Source organism: Ostrea edulis, chromosome 1 (genome assembly GCF_947568905.1).
Source record: "Ostrea edulis chromosome 1, xbOstEdul1.1, whole genome shotgun sequence".
Taxonomy (NCBI): domain Eukaryota; kingdom Metazoa; phylum Mollusca; class Bivalvia; order Ostreida; family Ostreidae; genus Ostrea; species Ostrea edulis.
The window spans coordinates 6,604,050-6,625,530 of record NC_079164.1 but is presented as its reverse complement, the minus strand read 5'-3'; the positions used below and the strand labels follow the sequence as shown (position 1 = coordinate 6,625,530).

General features: G+C 35.7%; 1 protein-coding gene across 1 annotated transcript; it reads right to left on the bottom strand.

Annotated features, from left to right (window-relative positions):
- Positions 1-5,578: 5,578 nt before the first annotated feature.
- On the bottom strand, positions 5,579-20,287 carry LOC125664634 (sushi, von Willebrand factor type A, EGF and pentraxin domain-containing protein 1-like). The gene is made up of 26 exons (XM_056142083.1): positions 20,279-20,287; positions 19,359-19,542; positions 19,150-19,257; positions 16,303-16,435; positions 16,001-16,122; positions 14,295-14,480; positions 14,027-14,212; positions 13,664-13,918; positions 12,375-12,572; positions 12,087-12,290; positions 11,815-11,999; positions 11,445-11,709; positions 10,534-10,695; positions 10,262-10,423; positions 9,418-9,626; positions 9,146-9,299; positions 8,691-8,879; positions 8,372-8,602; positions 8,089-8,259; positions 7,691-7,894; positions 7,284-7,547; positions 6,814-6,996; positions 6,516-6,695; positions 6,320-6,407; positions 6,039-6,122; positions 5,579-5,954 (listed from the first exon to the last, which is right to left on the bottom strand). Exons 1-26 carry the CDS (start codon positions 20,285-20,287, stop codon positions 5,936-5,938), a joined length of 4,335 nt encoding a protein of 1,444 aa, XP_055998058.1. The 3' UTR covers positions 5,579-5,935.
- Positions 20,288-21,481: the final 1,194 nt, after the last annotated feature.

Below are 21,481 nucleotides of genomic sequence, written 5' to 3'. Positions count from 1 at the left end.
TTCAGATTTTGTCGTCTGATGTTAAAGCGGTGGTGATGTGATTTAAATGGAAACTCAAAAACGTACCAAGATATAACCGTATACAGTTGGAAAGAGTCCAAGTCGGGTAACTTGTTTTTCCAAAGTGTGGTTTGCTCCCTTTGTACATGAGTTACACCATTAGATACTGAGTGAAAGTCCCATGACAGTTTTATTTACTGTCATATGTTCACAAAACTGTTTCTTGATTGAAACATGAATGCATATAGGTGACTGTTATGTACCATAATTCTTAATTTTCAAATATAAAGATGATCCATTAAAAATATTCTTAAAATCTATATAAAATGGGAAGAGTGTCATCAGTTCCATTCTTCCTGGTTGTTGCTGTTTTAGAGATTTGAAAGAATGACTATTTTTGAAAGACACAATTACACGAATAAATAAGAAACAGTACAACAATGTTACGAGTTGATAACTGAATGCTGAGAAGTTAGCAATGACGTACGTAAAATTATATTTCGCAATGAAAAAAAAAATCAAATTAAACTAATTGTAACGGGAGACGTCACGGATGTTCTCTAAACGTCTCCCCTTCGAACAGTGTACTATTGGTCCTTGTGCCTCAGGATGATTAATCATCTTACATGCTAAGTTTTTGTAGGAAACGTCTCTGTGTCAATAGCATTCCATTCTTCTCATTCACAAGGATGTATATGTTATTTATGTATTACATTGTTAGCACAATCAAAGTGAGTCAACCAATAACACCGAGTCAACCAATACAAATGCACAAATACAAAAAACATAAAGAAATAGAAGGAAAAGAATTCGATAAATGCATGCAATTAGATCAAGATGATCCGACTGTTAAAACCAATATAAACATCACAAGGCTGAAGACAACAAACAATGAACAATATCTTAACTCATATAAAGAATACTTAAGTGTCATAAGTGTCGGACCCACAGGGAGGATACCAGGTCAAATACAAAAATTCTGAAAAACACCAAAATGACCAACGAAATGAATGTTACTAGATTGCTAAATTTTCGGAACGACTTTGTCCCTTCCTTGGAACAAACGGACAAAATGCATAAGGTATCTTTTTTGTAGAAAGGTAAGCACTAGAACTACGTTTACTCTACAAAGATATTTATGCTGCAAATTACGTGGGGGGGGGCTTTGACTTCCTCTTCATTATCTTTTTCTAGGGACACGTCTGATGATCTGGTCCACAATCCACGAAGTAGTAATGAGGGAATTAGTTAATCTCATTTCGGGAACTTCAATGGAATAAGGTATGAAATTTATCGTTTGTTATCTTCACATTTTCGTTGCTATTTAAGATAAAATACGCGGCATTTGTCACAAAATACCATACATATTTAATTGTGTGTGCATCAGTTACCTCTTTAAACATCATTTGTGGTTATTCCAAGATACTTAAATAGCAACGAAAATGTGAAGATAACAAACGATAAATTTCATAACTTATATAAAGTATACATAATTAAGTGTTTGCCGGCCGCCAACATCTGGATATACCAAAGGTGGAATCAGAAGACTAGGAGTAGTAACCATCGCTTGTCATCTGATCAAATCCACCAATAACCCTGCATCTCGATTGGGTAACCGGAGTAATCCGTAATCAAAATAAATGTGCATGGAGCGACTCCAGTTGCTATGAAGCATGTTAGACAACATTCCTCCCTATGACAGGCTGTATTTGTAAATCAAATCGTCACAATGACTTTAGAAATAGTGAGTTGCGGACTTTAAACGATACTGTTGAAACATCTGAAACATCAACTTATTTGATAAAGTAGTCTGTCTTGATTTAAAACCTGACCGTACGCAGAACAGGCTCTTGCATACCAAATCAGTTGAGAGTCATAAACACCATACGCAGGTGATAGTGGAATATTGTTATACAGATAGGGGAATCTGACGTTGTAGAAGCAGAGGTCTTAAATTGTCATGAGTTGTTAGTTTGGCGACAACATATATGTTCAATAAACTATCTAATTATGAAGCAAATGTAGAAGATCCCGCGGTGTCTTTTATTTTGTGTTCACTGGGATATATCAAATCGATATGTGAATGAAAAGTATGATTGTTGATAGATATAACGTCGTCGATAGATCCAAATTTCTCTATTTTATATTCGTTATGAGATTGATTAATGTTCGTTATCTTCACTAGGTTGAATGCTGCCTATGTCTGATAGCAATTTTGAGGTCGTTCCTTCCATACTGACTACGTATTATTCCATTTATGTGATCAAGATTGAGGGTTCATGGTGGGTGTTACCGGTCAAAAGAGGATGCGTATTTCTCCTATGAACATGATCCGACCTCTGGTATTTATAGGGATCTGTGTCCGCTGTACTCTTAATTTTGTATTCATTATAGGAATCGTGATGACGATCAATGTTGGTTATCTTCACGTTTCAGGTAGAAGATAACTGAATTTTCTCTGATAATCTATAGTTTTCTCATATTGACTGTTATTTCTTCTACTACATGTCCATATATGTTTTGCATGTTTTATATGATAACACTATTGGTAACACGATACATAATGACGTAGACGTATAGTTGGAATGATATAAGAAAGAGAAACTTATTTTCTCTATATTTCCCAAGGAGTAGGGCATTTGAAATGAGCACCAGAAGGGTAGCAAGTTCAGAATATTATACCAATTTGCAAGTCTCGCTTTTCTCCCATGATTTGGAAAATAGTTTCGTGATTTTGATTTTGTTAAAATGGAGACAAAATTCAGTACTTTCATTTTTTTTTTTTTTTTTGAATGAACAGAAAAGGTGTTATTTTACTATGTCGTTGATTCACCGAAAATATTACTCCAAACAAAATCCCACCCTCACATTCAGTGTTACAACTGTAAGAAAAAAAATAATTTAACTCCATGACCAAGATACTTTGTTTTTATCAAGTGTTGTCCCATGTCATTTTAGACAGAGAGCAAGGATTGTATATCACTAAAGTGGGTGACGTTCCTATGTGAAGTATTCTCAAAGGATGTTAATAAGCAAATAGGAAAACGTGTGACAAAAATTCTATCAATTCAGATTAGGTGGATCCAATTTTATACAGCTAATGAAATACGCAATAACTTAAAACTAACTAACTCTATATTTCTGTCTATCTGAGGAATGAATCAGATATACAGGTATTTTCAAGTGATAATTTACACATAGATCTACATATTTTACAAGCATTGTATATAGGAGTTACGAGATGTACCACTGTCCGTTATCTTCAACTTACATGTAGGTCCCCAGGGGTCTTTACAGCCCAGTAGCTAAGTACTTCGTTACTAACTTGAAAATACGGATATATATTTAATCGATGGGATAAAATTTAGAAATTAATTTCAAAATTAATTATTATCTCCCTCATGCATAGCTCTATCGTTGGACGAATTTGGCTCTAGTTTTTGGCACTCTAGTTTTCCTTTTAGCTCTTACGAGTTTATTGTTATTTCGAATTTTCACATTTTCTCCTTTGTTAGCTGACCTGTTTTTATATTCATATCAAGCAGAATTTATTCAAAAACTTCTACGTGAGAAGAAAAAATCTCTCGCTGTGACCTTCAATTCGACTTTTAGATATATCGATGACGTTTTGTCAATTAACAATGATAGCTTTCATTCATATGTCGATTTGATATATCCCTGTGAGCTCGAAATAAAGGACACCACAGAGTCGTCCACTTCTGCTTCATACTTAGATATTTTATTGAAAGTAGACATTAACGGCAAACTAACAACTCAACTGTATGACAAACGGGATGATTTCAGCTTCTCCATCGTCAACTTCCCACATTTATGTAGCAATATTCCATTATTACCTGCATATGGTGTTCATATATCTCAACTGATTCGATATGCAAGAGCTTGTTCTGGGTATAGTCAGTTTTTGAATCGAGGTAAGCTACTGACAAACAAGTTGATGGTACAGGGATTTCAACAGTCTCGATAGAAGTCAGCATTTTGCAAATTCTATGGTCGTTATAACGATCTAGTTCGTCAATACAACCTCGCATTGGGTCAAATGCTGTCTGACATGTTTCATACCGATTTTTAAGCCGTTCTTGGCACACTGATTTTGACTGCGGATAACTCCGTTTACCTGATCAGGATATGGGGCTCACGGCGGGTGTGACCGGTCAACAGGGGATGCTTACTCCTCCTAGGCACCTGATCCCACCTTTGGTGTGTCCAGGGGTCCGTGTTTGCCCAACTATCTATTTTTTATTGTTTGTAGGAGTTATGAGATTGATCACTGTTCGTTATCTTCACCTTGCATGTATGTGTATACAGTCTACTTTTATAAAGTGGCTATACGCCCATTTATTAGTAAACATTTATTTCTATGGAGAGAAAAAATTAGTAATCAAGCTTATCGATGTCTAGAATAGCACTGTTGGTTCCAATGCGAATCAGATTCTGTCAAGAGAATTGTACGAAGATAGAATAAAATTTTTGATGACTGATTCATTTCGTAATCATGGTCCTGGTTAATCTTTGATATGGATTTGAAGGTTAGTGACAGCAAGGATGTTAAAGAAGTTCAGATCTACAATACGGCTCCAAAGCTATTTTTTCATCGTACAATAGGGAATATTAAAATCATTATTTCATCTCCGATTCCATCCTAGTTTTAATATTTAGTATGTTCAACGAGATCACGTTTTCCGCGTTAACCTGGGCAACTTTTCTATAAAGAAGCACATGTTATTTATTTACTATCAGATATAGTGAGTTCAGGTACATTTTAACGTCGTTTTTGAAAGTTGAGGGATGGGGAACAAACGAAAAAAAGTGCTGTTATATCTATATGACAAATCTTAGTTAGCAAAAAAATCAGTTCCATCCAAACCCCTAAATCGTAAAGGGGGGTATTCTTCAGTTCATAAGTTGAACTCATTGATCTAACCTTGCATCTCCACTACTATTCACCGCTACTTTATCAAGTGACCAGCTAATGAATCGATCTTTACATGTACTAATAACAAAATTTAATGTATATGATAATTTAACGCAATCTCAGGAAAACGGGGTGGGGGTGGGGGCTGAGGCTACATGTTGCTGCATCTACGTTTCTGGAGACCGATTTATAAATAATTTATTGTGATTAATTATACCATTTCATAGCGATCGGTTGTTTTAATGACTCAAGAATACACAACTGCATACGGTGTAGGAAATAGACATTTCTTTTGTTTTATCTGTCACCAAACATCAAACATTTAATCCAATAACTCATGTTTTGGTACTAGGCCATTCACTTGCAACAGTCTGAAAATAATTTTTAAACCAGGCAGATGTTTTTTTTTTATCAGATATGAATCGTCTTTATGCATCACTAATTTATATATACAAGAGTTGCCCAAGTGCCGCATAATTTTCGGAGCTTCTTTTTCTGAAGAGTTTCAAAATTTTCTAGTTCCGATATCCCGTATTCTTCATTTATAAATATGGTTAATAGGAGGGGTTAAGACGTCCCTGAAATGTATGTCATGGGAGCTAGGCATACACCTCATTCGAAATTCAGATGATAATGAAGAAAATCAACTGTCTGAAAAATTCTATATTCCAATCGAATCAAGAGTTTCACACATTTGTTAAATTTGATTACACCATCTTCTTTCAAATAGTCTAGCAGCAGAGTTTCATTTTCATTACATCATTACAAAGCGGTTTCTGTATCAAGCCTTAATTTGTTTTCACACATATGTTAAAAATTAAATCATCAAATATTTAATCATAAAGAATAAGCATTGCAACACGGTGCTATATTGCAACATGGTACATGAACAAAGATTAAAAACTTAAAGAACTAATAATGCATTATGCATGAATCACAATAGCTGGTTCATATCGATATACATTAACGGGTAGCATATTCAAAACTGTATTGTTCCTTGGATCATTGTCGTCGGGTCCTCCTACATGAAAAGAAAATGTCCACGTTATAGAATGCACATTGGCTTTCATTTCATTACTTTCAGATATATGGAACCAATACATACATTGCATAGCAAATGGGTTTCTCCCTATCGGTTTTGCTCCCAACTTTATAAAAGATCTTATTGTCATCTTTGTTTAATCGACTTCTGAAAAGAACAATCATGAAGCACGAATTTGCATGCAAGATAGACACTGACGCTTAGGAATGCTGATATTGCGATATCTATGCTATTCAATTCATACCCTGCATTATATTAGTATATATAAACTTTTGAAAAGAACACAATAAGCAACAGTTGTTTTGAACTTTCAAATGACCAATTTATAAAAAGGAAGAACTCACAAGCGCTTTCTAATGAAGATGACGGTTACTGAAAGTATGGCAAGACATAAGACTGTCGACAATACCCCGGTAACTATGTACAAGTTGTCTGAAAAATTAATGTTTTGATTTTGCTCTCTTACAGAGATAAAATTTGTGGTTAATTAAAGAACTTCAAATACAAATTAACAACATGATATGATATCCAAACCATTACCATTCTTATCCTTTGCGATGAAAACTGAACATTCGTCGATTGATCTCGACTCTCTCCCAGGAGTTGTGGTTCCATCGGGACACTCCTTGCAGGATGATTTCCCGCTCTCGTCCTGGTATGTTCCGTAGTCACATTTCACACATTCATCATATTTGTAGTATCGGCCAGGGGAACATTCAACTAAATGTACAAATATCATTCAACGACGACTGAGAAAACGTTGGTGAAAATACAGGAACTAAATGAACTATAGAAGTTTTACAAAATACAGGAACTAAATGAACTACAGCAGTTTTACCACAATAGATATCGGCAGATACCGCTCCCACTGGGCATTTGACGAACGTCTCCACGTGAGCAGAAGATGGTTGGATATGATATTGCTGACCCTGTATAAATGCGCTAAAACTGTTTGACAGAGTCTTTCTCATCAGAGTGAGCAAAGCATCGTGAAGAATGTTATAACATTCCATGCTGCTGTCTGCAAAATATCACAATCTCTGTCAAATACAAAATTCAGATAAAAAATCTGTTGTTTAAGGACTTGTCTATCTCTCACGTTATCATTATAAAATTGGTACCGTATAAGTTTTATATATATTTTTATTTACTTGATAGTACTTCCATCTCTCTCTCTCTCTCTCTCTCTCTCTCTCTGTGTGTGTGTGTGTGTGTGTGTGTGTGTGTGTGTGTGTGTGTGTGTGTGTGTGTGTAATATATATACATTTCATGTTATTCTAGATTTGTTAATCTTCTTAGACAACTTACATATTTGCGGATCACAGGCAAGTTTCATTTGAAATTCAACCGTCTTGTTTTCAGCGTCCCTCTTAGTTCGTGTGTGACAATTTTCAACATTCATTTGCTGAAGTAAACATGTTTTATTTGCTACACAATTTATGTCTTCTGCGGCATATTTTAACAGTTGAGGAATTCCAGTCTTTGAATCTTTAGCTTTTCCATCAGTATCGCACAGAAGACTAATGTATGATGCACTATACTGGAAAGACATGTCTTGGCTATTTTTGGTCTCTGTTATGAAAATTGAAATCCATCACACTCGTATTCTGATTTCACAGCATATAGCACTATGTGTGAACATAATACTATATTGAATAATATATCATACATGTTCTATCAATCAACAAAATAATATTGAAACGAAAATACCATACCAATGCATTGCGGAAGTTTCCCGTCGGGGTTATCCAATGTTTTGAAATCCCAAAGGTGATAGGTGTCTGGTCCACATACATAGTACGGTTTTATCAGATGATCAAAATCATAGCCCTCCTCGCACGCTAGTGTACAGTTCGTATTTTCTGAATTGTTTCTACATATCATCAAGACGTGTTCAGTGACGGAGAGTTTACTACAAACTGCAAAATTTGTAAATATACAACTAGATGTATCAAGACTTTGTCAAATATGGGTGCTACATTCATGACATTGTGTAATTAAACAAAAATAGAGGAAGACTTTTGAAAATTATCATTACTTTTAAGAACTTCATTTAGCTCCTTAGCCGGGGTTACTTTTTGAAAGATTGCTTATAAACACCTCTAAACCTCACCTGTGCATTCTTCCATGCTACACATATTTACATCAGATGCGTTTCCCGGACACTGCAATCCACCGTTATCTGGCGCAGGGTCGCTACAAAACCGGGTTCGTCTTTGTGTCCCATTTCCACATGTTACAGAGCATTGTGACCACTGACCCCATCTCCCCCATCCTCCATCCACTGAAATTATGAATTACGTTATGTCCTTCACATATAGAAGTTGTATACATGGTGCAAATGTGAAGATAATGAACAATGAAAGCGTTCATTACCAATATAATGCAGCACTGACCCATTGCTATCTCACAAAGATCTCCTCTGAATCCATCCTTACAAAGACAGGTGTAGTTTGAAGCGCCGTCCACACACGTTGAATTATTCTCACATACATTTTCTGCACAATCATCCACGTTACCATCGCACCTCTCACCATAAAAGCCATAATGACAGTGACATTCAAACCCATCTAACGTGTCCTGACAGTTTCCATTGATACATGGATTAGATTTGCAACTGTCGAAATCTAAAGAATAGATTTTCTATTAGTACAACTTTCCTATAGAGATTTTTCATCAATATGGGAAACAAGATTAATGAATTCATCTCATTACCATCACATTCACTTGGGATTTGCTTGAACGTGGTCTCGGAATGAATGTTTTCGAACTGTTTCCATGAAAGGATATCACCAGTCCTTTGGAGAGAGCAGGAACTGTTCATTCCCATTACTTCTGGTAAAGAAGCACTAAGATCTCCTGTATCTTCCGACCAAATATTGAACTGGGAGACCTTTCCTTTACCTTAATATATATTTATCTGATATCAAATAGTATATTCGAAAGGATTGAAACAGGCAGGTATGATATCAGACTTACAAGTTATAAAACTGTATAATATCAATAAATGGTATATGGTACTTCATGTGTATTGCATTTTTGTTTGTACAATTGTGCGCTTTGTAAATTTTTATAATAATAATAATTCGACTGACCACCCAGATATTACAGTTACGCATTCTTTAATCAAATAATTAAAAACAATTCAATCATTATCAATTTTTACAAACCTTGAAATTTAACTTCATAACTTTCGTTGGCTTTTAGAGTTATGTTTTCATTTATCTCACACTTTACATCGTTGTCAATGTATACTTTCACTTTCTCGTCGCTGATAAGTAGAATAACATAGTGCCACCTGTTGTCCACTACATCTGACTCTATCTTTGAGTTCCTTCAAACATAAAACAATGTCAAAGATACGTTATATTCTGCAATCCACAAACTGTGAGAACTTTTTAACACATATCAAAATTGAGCATTATTTCCAAGTTTCATTTTATTGCCTTGTGGTATGAAGCGATACATTTCTTTTTAAATTCAATTCGATTCTTGGGTTATTCCGTAAACTATTCAATGTCAAACTGAAGGCATTAAACGATTCCATGTCTCTTTGCAACCAAGATGATACAATGAAACTGTTGTGCGATCGAACTGTTTCAAAGTATAAAGATGCCGAACTCTCCTTTCCGGAAAACCAAACGTCAAACTCTAGAAAATTGAAAATAAGAAATTAGAAATTCCAAAACATTTCTCAAGTGAACAAGTGAAGATAACAAACATTTCTCAATGTCATAAATCCTCTAAAGAATACAACATTAAGGAATATATAAAATAGAGTTGGGTAAACACGGACCCCCGGACAAACCAGAGGTTGGATCAGGTACCGGATGAGGAGTAAACATCTCCTTTCCACCGGTTACACCTGTCGTGAGACCTATATCTTCATCAGGTAAACAATGAAATATGTAGTCACACGAGATAGCTGATGATTGGTATCAAATACGTCAGACAGCTTTCGACCAATTTATAGCTTGTAATTGCAAATTAAATCATTGTAACGACCATAGCGTTGATGAAGTACTTACTTTAAACCAGACTGCAGAAACTTCTGCACATTAAGTAACATCAACTTATTAGCCTGTTTTAATTTAAAACTTGATCATACAGAGCATAATGCCTATACTTATCGAATCAGGTGAGAGAGGTACACATCCTAAGCAGAGGGCGATGGAATATACCAGTGATAATACAATGCAATTTTGGAAAATATGCGATGGAGAAGCTGCAGCCATCTCGTTTAAATGCTTCAACTGATATGGAACCTACCTCTTTGGATTGATTACCTCTACACTGTGATTCTTCTTTCACACCTTCATTTTCAGTTGAGAGAGAATGTTCACATTTCTTGCAGAGGGTAACACCATATTTATCTGAATATGTTCCCACTGGACATTGTGAGCAATCTGGGGTACCATCTAATGACCAGCTACCTGGCTCACAAGCGACTATTAAATACACCATCCGTAATACTTATGTACGTAAAATACTTCCAACGAGACTGAAGTTTTATACAAGAAAAAGCTGACATTATTATCACGCCAAAATAAAATTTTACCAATGCATTCTTCGATGTTCTTGGATCCTATTGATTTCGTTGTTGTATTTCTGGGACACGGTATACAAACGTCTTCACCGCTTTTGTCTTGATAATATCCCTTTTCACACTGTGGACAGGTTTGCGTGTCGTTATCATAAAATGTTCCCGGACTACACCCAACTACAATTAATAAATTCATTTAAAAATGAGAAACTGAAACCTTTAATATATTTTGTCGTAAACGACTCTTCAATATTCAGATTGTTTTAAGAGTCAACATTCAAAATGAAAAATTGCATCATCATCAGTATCAGTCACATTAGCGATATAACGAATCGCTCAAAACAATGAACGCCATTGATTGATTGATTAATTTTATATTGTTTAACGTCCCTCTCGGGAATTTTTTAGTCGAATGAAGAGGTCACCATTCCACCTATAATCTGCCGTTACGACAATTGTGCAGGGAAGGATTTTATCGTGTTACACCTGCAGTGACACGAGGCCTTGGTTTTATGCGATCCCATCCGAATGACCGCTCCATTTAGTCGCCTCTTACGATAAGCATGGGGTACCGAGAACCTATTCTTACCCGGATCTTCATGGAAATGAGATCCCTACCTGCTCAATAACCAAAATCCGAGCATATGCCTAAATTGTACAGCCCTTCACCGGCAATGGTGACGTCTCCATAAGAGTGATAGATTCTCGACAGCGAAGTTAAATAATATACAATCGATCAATCGTACCAAGGCAAAGCATTAGTGATAACAGTAATTCAAATCATTTATTTAAATACCTCTCCTTGTCTTGCATGTATACACAGAATCTTTTGACATAGACTGCAATATGTGTTAAACAATCGTCTAGATCATTAAGCCAATAGGGTTCTCTGTTGTAAACGAACTGAATAAACAATCGTCACTTACCACAAGAAAAAGTGTGAGACGATGCTACTGTCCTTGAAGGACAGATTAGCTTCACTTCATGCTGCACTATGCTTTGTAAGCGTATAGTAGTAACGTTCGAAATAATATCAAGTTCCCCTTTCTTCCGAGCTTCTTTAAGTGATAAGAATATGTTTTCTTGTGTTTGGCTAAAAGACTGCATTGATGAATTGCCGTAGTTTAGAGTCAGATCAAAGTTTATTGTCATATCTACAGAACGCTTCCGTCTTGTTGCTCCACATCGAACCTGCAACATCACTAAAAATTAGTGTACTTGTTATTAACTTAGCATTTATGTAATATTTGAAATGCAACGCTTTACTTTTGATTATTGTATTTTGTCCTGTAATACCTGCACATTTTCAGCACTGCATTTGTTTCCTGCAAGTGAACAACCTAAACCAAAGGATGACGACGAATTCAGGAGTTGGATGAATTTTTCCTGAAGTTCCAGAATGGTTTTCGGTTTTGTACAATCGCCCTCAAAATAATACGAGGCAGACATCACATATGTTCCATATCTAGCTGATATTGACCCTAGAATACCAAACATTTAATTACAATAAATGTGTACAATCTGTTGACTGTTAGAAATACATATTATTCTGGTTGTTGATGCCATACTTGAACAGTCAGGAAGAGGAAGAGCGGTCCTCGGTAGCCACTTGCCACTTTCTCCACACGTTAACATTTCCTCAAATTTCCTACCAGGCGAAACATCGTATCCTTTCTTGCAAAACATTTGGCAGAACTTTCCTCCAAACCAATTATCACAGGATAAAGCACCGTGACCAGGTACATTCGGTGTTCTTGCACATTTTTGTATAACTAAACACAAGAACATTGCAAAAAAAAAATAATTAAGTACTCTAAATATAACTGAAAGCAGCAGACATATATCTGAAGGAGTACCTTCACAGAAAGGTTGATTTCCCTCCCATGTCCAATATCCATAAACACCAGTTGCTCCTTTTTCACAAACGACATAGTTTGTACCATTAATTGTCGATCCCAAATCACAGTCAAAACTACACCCGCTACCATACCTCGTTCCAGAGGGACACGTAACACTTTGGTAGGGGGTCGGATATATTTCAGGACATCTGATGACTAAGATAATAAAAGATGAATAGTTCCTTAAAGGTTAAAGAGAATCACATTTCTGTCTCTTTCTTTTTTGGCACGCTGTTTTTGGCTATATTTAGCTCTAAAACTTCATAGTTATTTCGGATTTCAAACATTTCGATTGAGCATCACTGAAGAGACATTATTTGTCGAAATGCGCATCTGGTGCATCAAAATTGGTACCGTATAAGTTTTACATTATGACCCCTGGGTCGAGGCCTCTGCTGGTGGACTGTTAGTCCCCGAGGGTCTCTACAGCCCAGTAGCTAAGTACTTCGTTACTAGCTTGAAAATACGGATGTATATTTAATTGCTGTTATAAAATTTAGAAAATTTATTTCAAAATTAAGGATTATATCTCCCTCATGCATAGCTCTTATCCTTGGACGAATTTGGCTCCACTTTTTTGGCACGCTTTTTTTGGCTATATTTAGCTCTAAAACTTCAAAGTTATTTCGGATTTCAAACATTTCGGTTGAGCATCACTGAAGATTTGTCGAAATGCGCATCTGGTGCATCAAAATTGGTACCGTATAAGTTTTACACTTTGTTACGTATGAAAGGTGAATATCACGAACAGCGATCAATCTCATAACTCCTGTAAGCAATACGAAATAGAGAGTTCGGCAAACACAGGTGTGATTAGGTGTCTAGTAGGAGTAAACATCCCCCGTCGACCGGCTTGTATTTAAGATGACCTTTAAAACTTTGATACTCAACCAAATCGATGAGCAAATGTTAATTTCTATGAAATTATGCCAAAAATGAATTGAATTATTCATGGATTACTGGTACTGTGCTGTATGTGTTTTACTAAAGAGCAACATTCATTACGCTACCATAACAGATAGTACTAGTATTGGAAAAAAACTGAGGATTTTTATCATGGATTCGCCTTAAATTATCAGTTGACTATGGTGATATAGGGTTAATATTTTCTTTCCAAAATACTAGCTTGCTAGGAAAAGAATATTTAACTATCGCTGCGAGAAGTGGATAATAAAACAGAGTAAAAGTGACATTGATGCAGTGCGCTAATCTCAGTAATAATCGTTTCCATGAACCCATAAGATTACCTTTCACAACCACTTTCATTTTGCATGGATCTGCCTTATTTCCCGCCAAATCTTTTGCTTTGTAGGTAACTGTGTAAGTGCCCGCAGACAGCCTGTCCCCAGGCGATACTGAGCCTTCTTTTGTAACACTTATTACTCCATCATGGTTATCCTTTGCAGAAGGCTCTTTCCAAACGACATATGATTTCAGAGAATTTCTCCCGCAGTATGCGTAAACAGTCCCAGGACATGTTGAAAGTTTTGGTGGTTCAATATCTGTAATTCACATCGAAACAAAATTTAGCCTGTTTTGTGATAACCGTTTTGAGCGCATTACTTACATTCACTTGTATGTATGCACACATTTGTATATAAAAAGAATACCAGTGCATTTAGGTTCAGCACCCCTCCATGTCCTGTATCGGGTACAGACACGTACACGTGACATTCCACTTGTGATATCATATCCTTCTGAACAACTGTAGGTACAAATACTCCGAAATCTGTTTTCATCTGTACAGCTATACTTTGAAGGTTCCTTCGACGGAAGCAAACGCGGGCATTGTATCTCTACAAATACGGGATATTTCTGATGTAAATGTGTATTTATGAATTGCTCCTTAATTTACAGCAAATTTGATCATTATTATACTTTGACAGCGAGGTATTGCCCCGGACCATGTTCCTGACTGAGTGCACGTGACCACTGTATTTCCTCCTACTAGTTCATGTCCGACATAACAGCCAAATCTACACACAGCCCCATAAAGCATGTCGTCACTGGGATGGCAGATATAGTAACCATCACGCACACGAGGAATTCTGGGACATCGTATTACTGCACAGAAAGAGAAATGACTATAAAATCGTCAGTGTGACGCTCTTGTTTTTCTCAAACAGAATTCCTCAAGTGATGAATTGTGGAAAAATTATGCTAGATAAAGTACGATAACATAAAGCTTCCTTTCTAGGTGGCAGAAACGTCTCCGTAGCTTTTTACTGACATAAACGTCGACGTTGTTATCGACCAACATTCTGACGTAAATTACTGATATTGACCTTTGCCTAGTATGATGTTTTTGCATCGTTTCATATATATTTCCAACGTTAATGTTGCAAACATACAGAGACATAAAAAATATTCCCCAATCGTCGAGATGGAAGGTGAAGATAACGAACAGTGATCAATCTCATAACTCTTTTAAGGACTACAAAATAGAGAGTTGGGCAAACATGGACCCCAGATTATACTAGATGCAAGGTGAAGATAACGAACAGTGATCAATCTCATAACTCCTACAAGCAATACAAAATAGATAGTTGGGCAAACACGGACCCCTGGACACACCAGAGGTGGGATCAGGTGCCTAGGAGGAGTAAGCATCCCCTATCGACCGGTCACATCCGCCCTGAAGCCTATATAAACGATATATTAACGATCCAAAACTATATCTTGTATTATGTACAAACGAAAAGCAAAGCTAGTTATGGTTCTTTATTACCATTAGAATTAATAGATTTGAAAGATAACAAAAACGAATAGTCATTAATTTTGATAACTCTAGTAAGGAATACAAAATAGAGAGTTGGGCAAACACATGCCCCTGGATATACCAGAGATGGGAATCGGGTGCCTAGAAGGAATGTCTAACCCAAATCTATGTTGGTATTCTACATGTGCATGAAGGGCGTGTCTACAAAATGTATGTCATACCTAACTGTGACGTGATATTTGTGTGCTTTGTTCATCCTACAGGCCTAGAGGTTATTATAAAATGTACATCTGCATTCAAAGAAAAAAGTGGAAAGAAATAAAAACGTGTGTATCATTGTAGCATCTCCATTATACCTTGTCAAAACCTACAAAAATAAAATCATTGTAGCATCTCCATTACACCTTGTGAAAACCTACAAAAATAAAATAATTGTAACATCACCATTACACCTTGTCAAAACCTACAAAAATAAAATAATTGTACCATCTCCATTACACCTTGTCAAAACCTACAAAAATAAAATAATTCTAGCATCTCCATTACACCTTGTCAAAACCTACAAAAATAAAATAATTCTAGCATCTCCATTACACTTTGTCAAACCTACAAAAATAAAATAATGGTAGCATCTCCATTACACCTTGTCAAAACCTACAAAAATAAAATAATTCTAGCATCTCCATTACACCTTGTCAAAACCTACAAAAATAAAATAATTCTAGCATCTCCATTACACTTTGTCAAACCTACAAAAATAAAATAATGGTAGCATCTCCATTACACCTTGTCAAAACCTACAAAAATAAAAGCACTGTGCTTGCTTCCGTGCAGAAAATGCTATATATTAAAACGTTGAATTTACCTTTCACTGTAACATGAAATGAACAAGTCGCCATGTTTCCAGATCGATCACGTGCTATATAAGCTATTTCCGTCACGCCCCAGAAATGAAGTCCTGGTGATTTTCCAGTGACCATTATTGTACTTAAAGAACAAAAAGTCAGATTCTCAATGGATGAATTCACAGATTGTGTTATGAATAAAGTTGTAATAAAATATATTACACACACACACACACACACACACACAAACACACACACACGCATATATATATATATATATATATATATATATATATATATATATATAATTCTGTGTACGTACCGTACACGTCCGTCTCGGTCATCATTTGCAAAATTTTCCGGCCAGCTGACTCTGGTAGTCACTTGATATTTATCAGCTGTAGCATGGATATCTCCATTGCACACTCCAGCCATATAGGGAGGAGTTTTATCCCCTGGAAGCAGAAACAATTACAACAACACAATGCCTATTTAATGTGTAATGATCAATTGGGATACAGGTATTATGAACAAATGTGTAAGGAATTCTAGTTATAACTTTTTGAGACGATAATTGAAGATTTGTAATTGTGATTATAATTAAAAGATTTATATAGCACCCTATCAAAATTAGTTCTCTAAAGCAGTTTACAAATGTGAGAGAAAATATAATATAAAATCAATGTGCATATACATGTGAATAAAATATTCATAGTGTCAGAATTAAAATGCATAATTATTATTATCATTAATATATATCGCCTAATGTAATGATATGATTTCCCTAATAACATATGAATTAGGTGATATAAGGACTCTGTTCTGTTTCTGAATCGGGAATCACAGATCTTGTAATAATGGGATATCTAGGTCAATGTAAATATAAGTCTGTGTATTGTGAAAGTCAAATTCTCACTACGCGTCTTATTATACAATGTAAATATAAGCCTCTGTGTTGTGAAAGTAAAATTCTCATTACGCGTCTTATTATACAATGTAAATAACAGCCTCTGTGTTGTGAAAGTAAAATTCTCATTACGCGTCTTATTATATACTTAATAAATATTTGATGGAAAGTTGGGACACAAGTTCTTTATATATAAGTTTGTTATTAAAACGATACCTATCCATTCCTTCATCGCGAATTTCCTATTTTTGTTGAATTATCCCTGGGTTATACCTCGCTTGTATGACATCACCCTCGGGTTTCAAATGATTCACTTTTGTGGGTTTCATGCAACTAGGTTAAGGGCTTCCATAGTAAAATGCACAATAATCATGGGGTGAAATTGCACCTCATATTCACAGGTATTATTACACTTGTTACGGTTAAACACAGAAACGATACTACCCATATGTTGACTGTGACTGAGCTACCGTAAATTCCCCTAATGGCAATTTCTCGTGACGTCAGTTAAGTATCACGTAACACTTTGTGTTTCAAAAACAGCAAGAGGTCCTACTTGTGGACAAAAGTTCAGGTTCATGCGAGTAACCAGCTGAACTTTTATTACACAGAAATAAATAAAAATCCTTAACATGAAAAGTGTTCGGAACAAATGCATACTCAAACTAAACATGATATAATTTAACAACATATCAACAGTCATCAACGAAGTATCGGGGTTGCCCATATTCCTATATATATCATACCGTTAATATACAAGACAGAAATTTCTCCCCGCAGTTTTCAAACGCATAAATATATCTAAATTTTATTTCAGAAAAAAGTGTTATTGTTTTTTATAGCAGATAAACCTGAACTTTGCCACTGTTTCTGTAGTGTGAGATTATTTATGTAAATGAGGAAATTTTTAAACGCATCAGTCATTCAGATTAGGGGCGATTTCAAGGTCACAATATAATATGAATATCACCTTCGTGCATACTATATATTAAAGATGGAGGCTGATTTGATAAAGGAGTAATATATATAACCATTTTACAAGAAATTTTTTCACGTATACAGCTTATCAATTGATAACCGCGATGCAACTATCAGAACATGTACGCTGTGATGTACTTTTTTATTGTGACGTCATATGGTGCGAAGTGCACAGAGACACATTTATAACAGCACTGTGATTTTTCTCGGATAGCCTTAACTGAGCTGCGCAAATGATGCATTTCTTTGCATTTAAGTGCACACTTTTTTGAAATTTTGGATAAAAGAAGAAAGCTCAAATAATAAAATTATGTTATCTGATAGTATTTCAGGTACACAAAGCTAACTTTATAGTCATGAAACATTACCAATTGTGTACAATGTGAAAACCATAAGAAAATGAACCTAAAATATAACAAGAAGAAAATTGACATATATCTTTGCAATTATCAAAGTTTTTTAAAATAAAAATTGTATTGAAATTCAGATTTGTATTGCTTGTAGGAGTTATGAGATTGATCGCTGTTCATTATCTTCACTTTTCATACTGTCAGCAGATAACACTGAATATTGTTACTACGTGACTTACCGAAAACTGCATAGAACAGTACTTGTCCCGTGCAACGTCACGGAAAAGAAAGAATACAAAGAGGTTATTTTTAGTCGAAATTAAGGTCAAATCCAAACACCCGTGATTCCCGCCGTTCGGTGAAGATACATTCTCCACCTAATGATGTGGCACCAGGATCAAGTATCGAATCTGGGCTTTCCGGTTGTAAAATAATTTTGAACGCCCTTACCACTATTGTAAACTCCTAATTGTACACGAGGAATTTATTATCGCATAAATTCGCGAGAAGGATCACTCGCGAAATAAAATTACTTGCTTTTAATCTTACATTGCCAAATTACATGTACATGCAAAAATTCTTGATCAACAGAGCACACGCGAATTTATTTTCTCGTGGTTTGACGCCCATGAGTCATTTCACGATAATAAAAGAGACGGTCTTTGCGTTACCAGAAACCAGAAACATCACGGACACCCCCCCGCGCCTCCCACACACACACACCTACCCCGGGGAAATTGTGTTTGGAAAGGGGTGTTACATGTGTTCAATTTTGCTGTCTTCTGATATTTTCTGTGACAAAAATTATGAATACTCAAATTAGGAGGAGAATTTTGTTTTTTGTTGTTGCTCACTGGTAACTGTGCAATATTTGATAGGTTCATGTTTGTTTTCTTTAAATAGAGAGAGAATTTCAAAAAAGATATATACTTACGAACTCGTTTATGGCAGTGAAAGATACTACATCCTAGTTTATGTAGTCCGCGGCCGATGAAGCCAAGGAACCGTTTTTCTCTTCTGTGGTGATATCCGTCTAAATTAGCTAAAAGACAGAACATATAATCAGAATATTAATGCTAACTCAACGTTGGCTTTAAAACAATGAAACTTCTTCAATCACGTTGTTTAGAAATATTATCATACAGTCACTTTTTACGATTGACCATCCCCTCGAAGTACATAATACGATTTCTGTTGAATGATTCCTTCTGAGTTCACAAGTCGTTCCAGTTGGGTGACCTTTATCCCCTACATCTTGTCCGAGTTTATCCCAGCATGCCAAAACGTTCGGTTTTATCTCTGCCAAGTTGCATCCCTTTGATCTCAGCTGTAAGGAAGCGTGTCATTAGTTAACGAAATGATAAATCTATTCCAAATTCGAACTAACAAACATATACCTGAATAGTTGAAACTAGGTTTAGAAGTGTTAGGAGTAGTATACACTGCATTGTCCTACGGTAAATTCCAAAATTGTTGTGGGTAAATGCACTGTTAAACGTATACTGTTCAGTCTACAAGAGCGTTAGATCTTTTCTATCGTTAAATGTCTCTGATATATCAATATACGAACAAACTTTAAAATCAGCAACGGCTTCAGTTGAAATAATGTATTAATAGTAGATTGTTCATATTTGGGAAATTGAATTCATTTTTTCTAACAAAAAAATCGATGAAAGTATTAAATTACGACGCTTTATAACGACGTCTGTATAATTCATGAAGTGCGTCAGCTCTTCATGAAAAGTATGTGGAGTGAAGCGTTGCAGTTCCTACCCTCATGTATTTTCAAAAATGGAATCCATTTCTTATATCTGCTTTCTTTTCTGTCGGAATGTTCAGTCGTTACAATAGACGCACTATATTTATAAAGATCAATATGCGCATAGTTCTTAAAGACATCAAAGGCATAAACATTTGAAATGTAAATATTTTCCAATGTAGGACAACTTCATCCCCATCCAATCTTTAACTATATGATGAGAATTGGACTTCCCGGGCCAGTATAGGGATCATCAAGGCAGCTGTGTTTCCTGATCTGTTTTGAATCGGCCCAAGGGACTTACACTGGTCATGTTGGGATTGTCGTTACCAATATGGTATTTGATTTGAAGGCCTACACACAGATCATGTGATGTAGTACATTATTACTTAAGTAACTGGGGTAATGCAATTGCTTCATAGTAACAGCATCCCCACCTTCACCCCAGAAAACGAGTCCCGGGTAAAATGGCTTGCTATGAAGGGAATCATTTCCTAGATTATATTTTCTTCCATATACAAAATCAGAGTTGCTTTCCCCATCAACCTTCTCTCCGTATCAGTTTTGATCCGTTTTGGACTGGTGGACTGTTAGTCCCCGAGGGTCTCTACAACCCAGTTGCTAAGTACTTCGTTACTAGCTTGAAAATACGGATGTATATTTAATTGCTGTTATAAAATTTAGAAATTCATTTCAAAATTAAGGATTATCTCCCTCATGCATAGCTCTTATCCTTGGACGAATTTGGCTCCACTTTTTTTTGGCACGCTGTTTTGGCTATATTTAGCTCTAAAACTTCATAGTTATTTCGAATTTCAAACATTTCGGTTGAGCATCACTGAAGAGACATTTTTTGTGGAAATGCGCATCTGGTGCATCAAAATTGGTACCGTATAAGTTTTACATTATGACCCCTGGGTCGAGGCCTCTGCTGGTGGACTGTTAGTCCCCGAGGGTCTCTACAGCCCATTAGCTAAGTACTTCGTTACTAGCTTGAAAATACGGATGTATATTTAATTGCTGTTATAAAATTTAGAAATTCATTTCAAAATTAAGGATTATCTCCCTCTTGCATAGCTCTTATCCTTGGACGAATTTGGCTCCAATTTTTTGGCACGCTGTTTTGGCTATATTTAGCTCTAAAACTTCATAGTTATTTCGAATTTCAAACATTTCGGTTGAGCATCACTGAAGAGACATTTTTTGTCGAAATGCGCATCTGGTGCATCAAAATTGGTACCGTATAAGTTTTACATTATGAGTACTTTCATTCAAATCAATAAGATAGCAAAATATATACTGTGAAAAATGTGGGATGAGTTAAACGAACAAATCATGTACACTCATAAAACATTAAATTTCAAATGAAGGGGTAAAACTCTTGAAAGAGGTGTCGAAGTGGATGCTTATTACTCCTAGGCACCTGATTCCACCTTTGGTGTTTCCAGTGGTCCGTGTTTGCCCAACTATCTATTTTGTATTGCTTCTGGGATTTATGAGATTGATC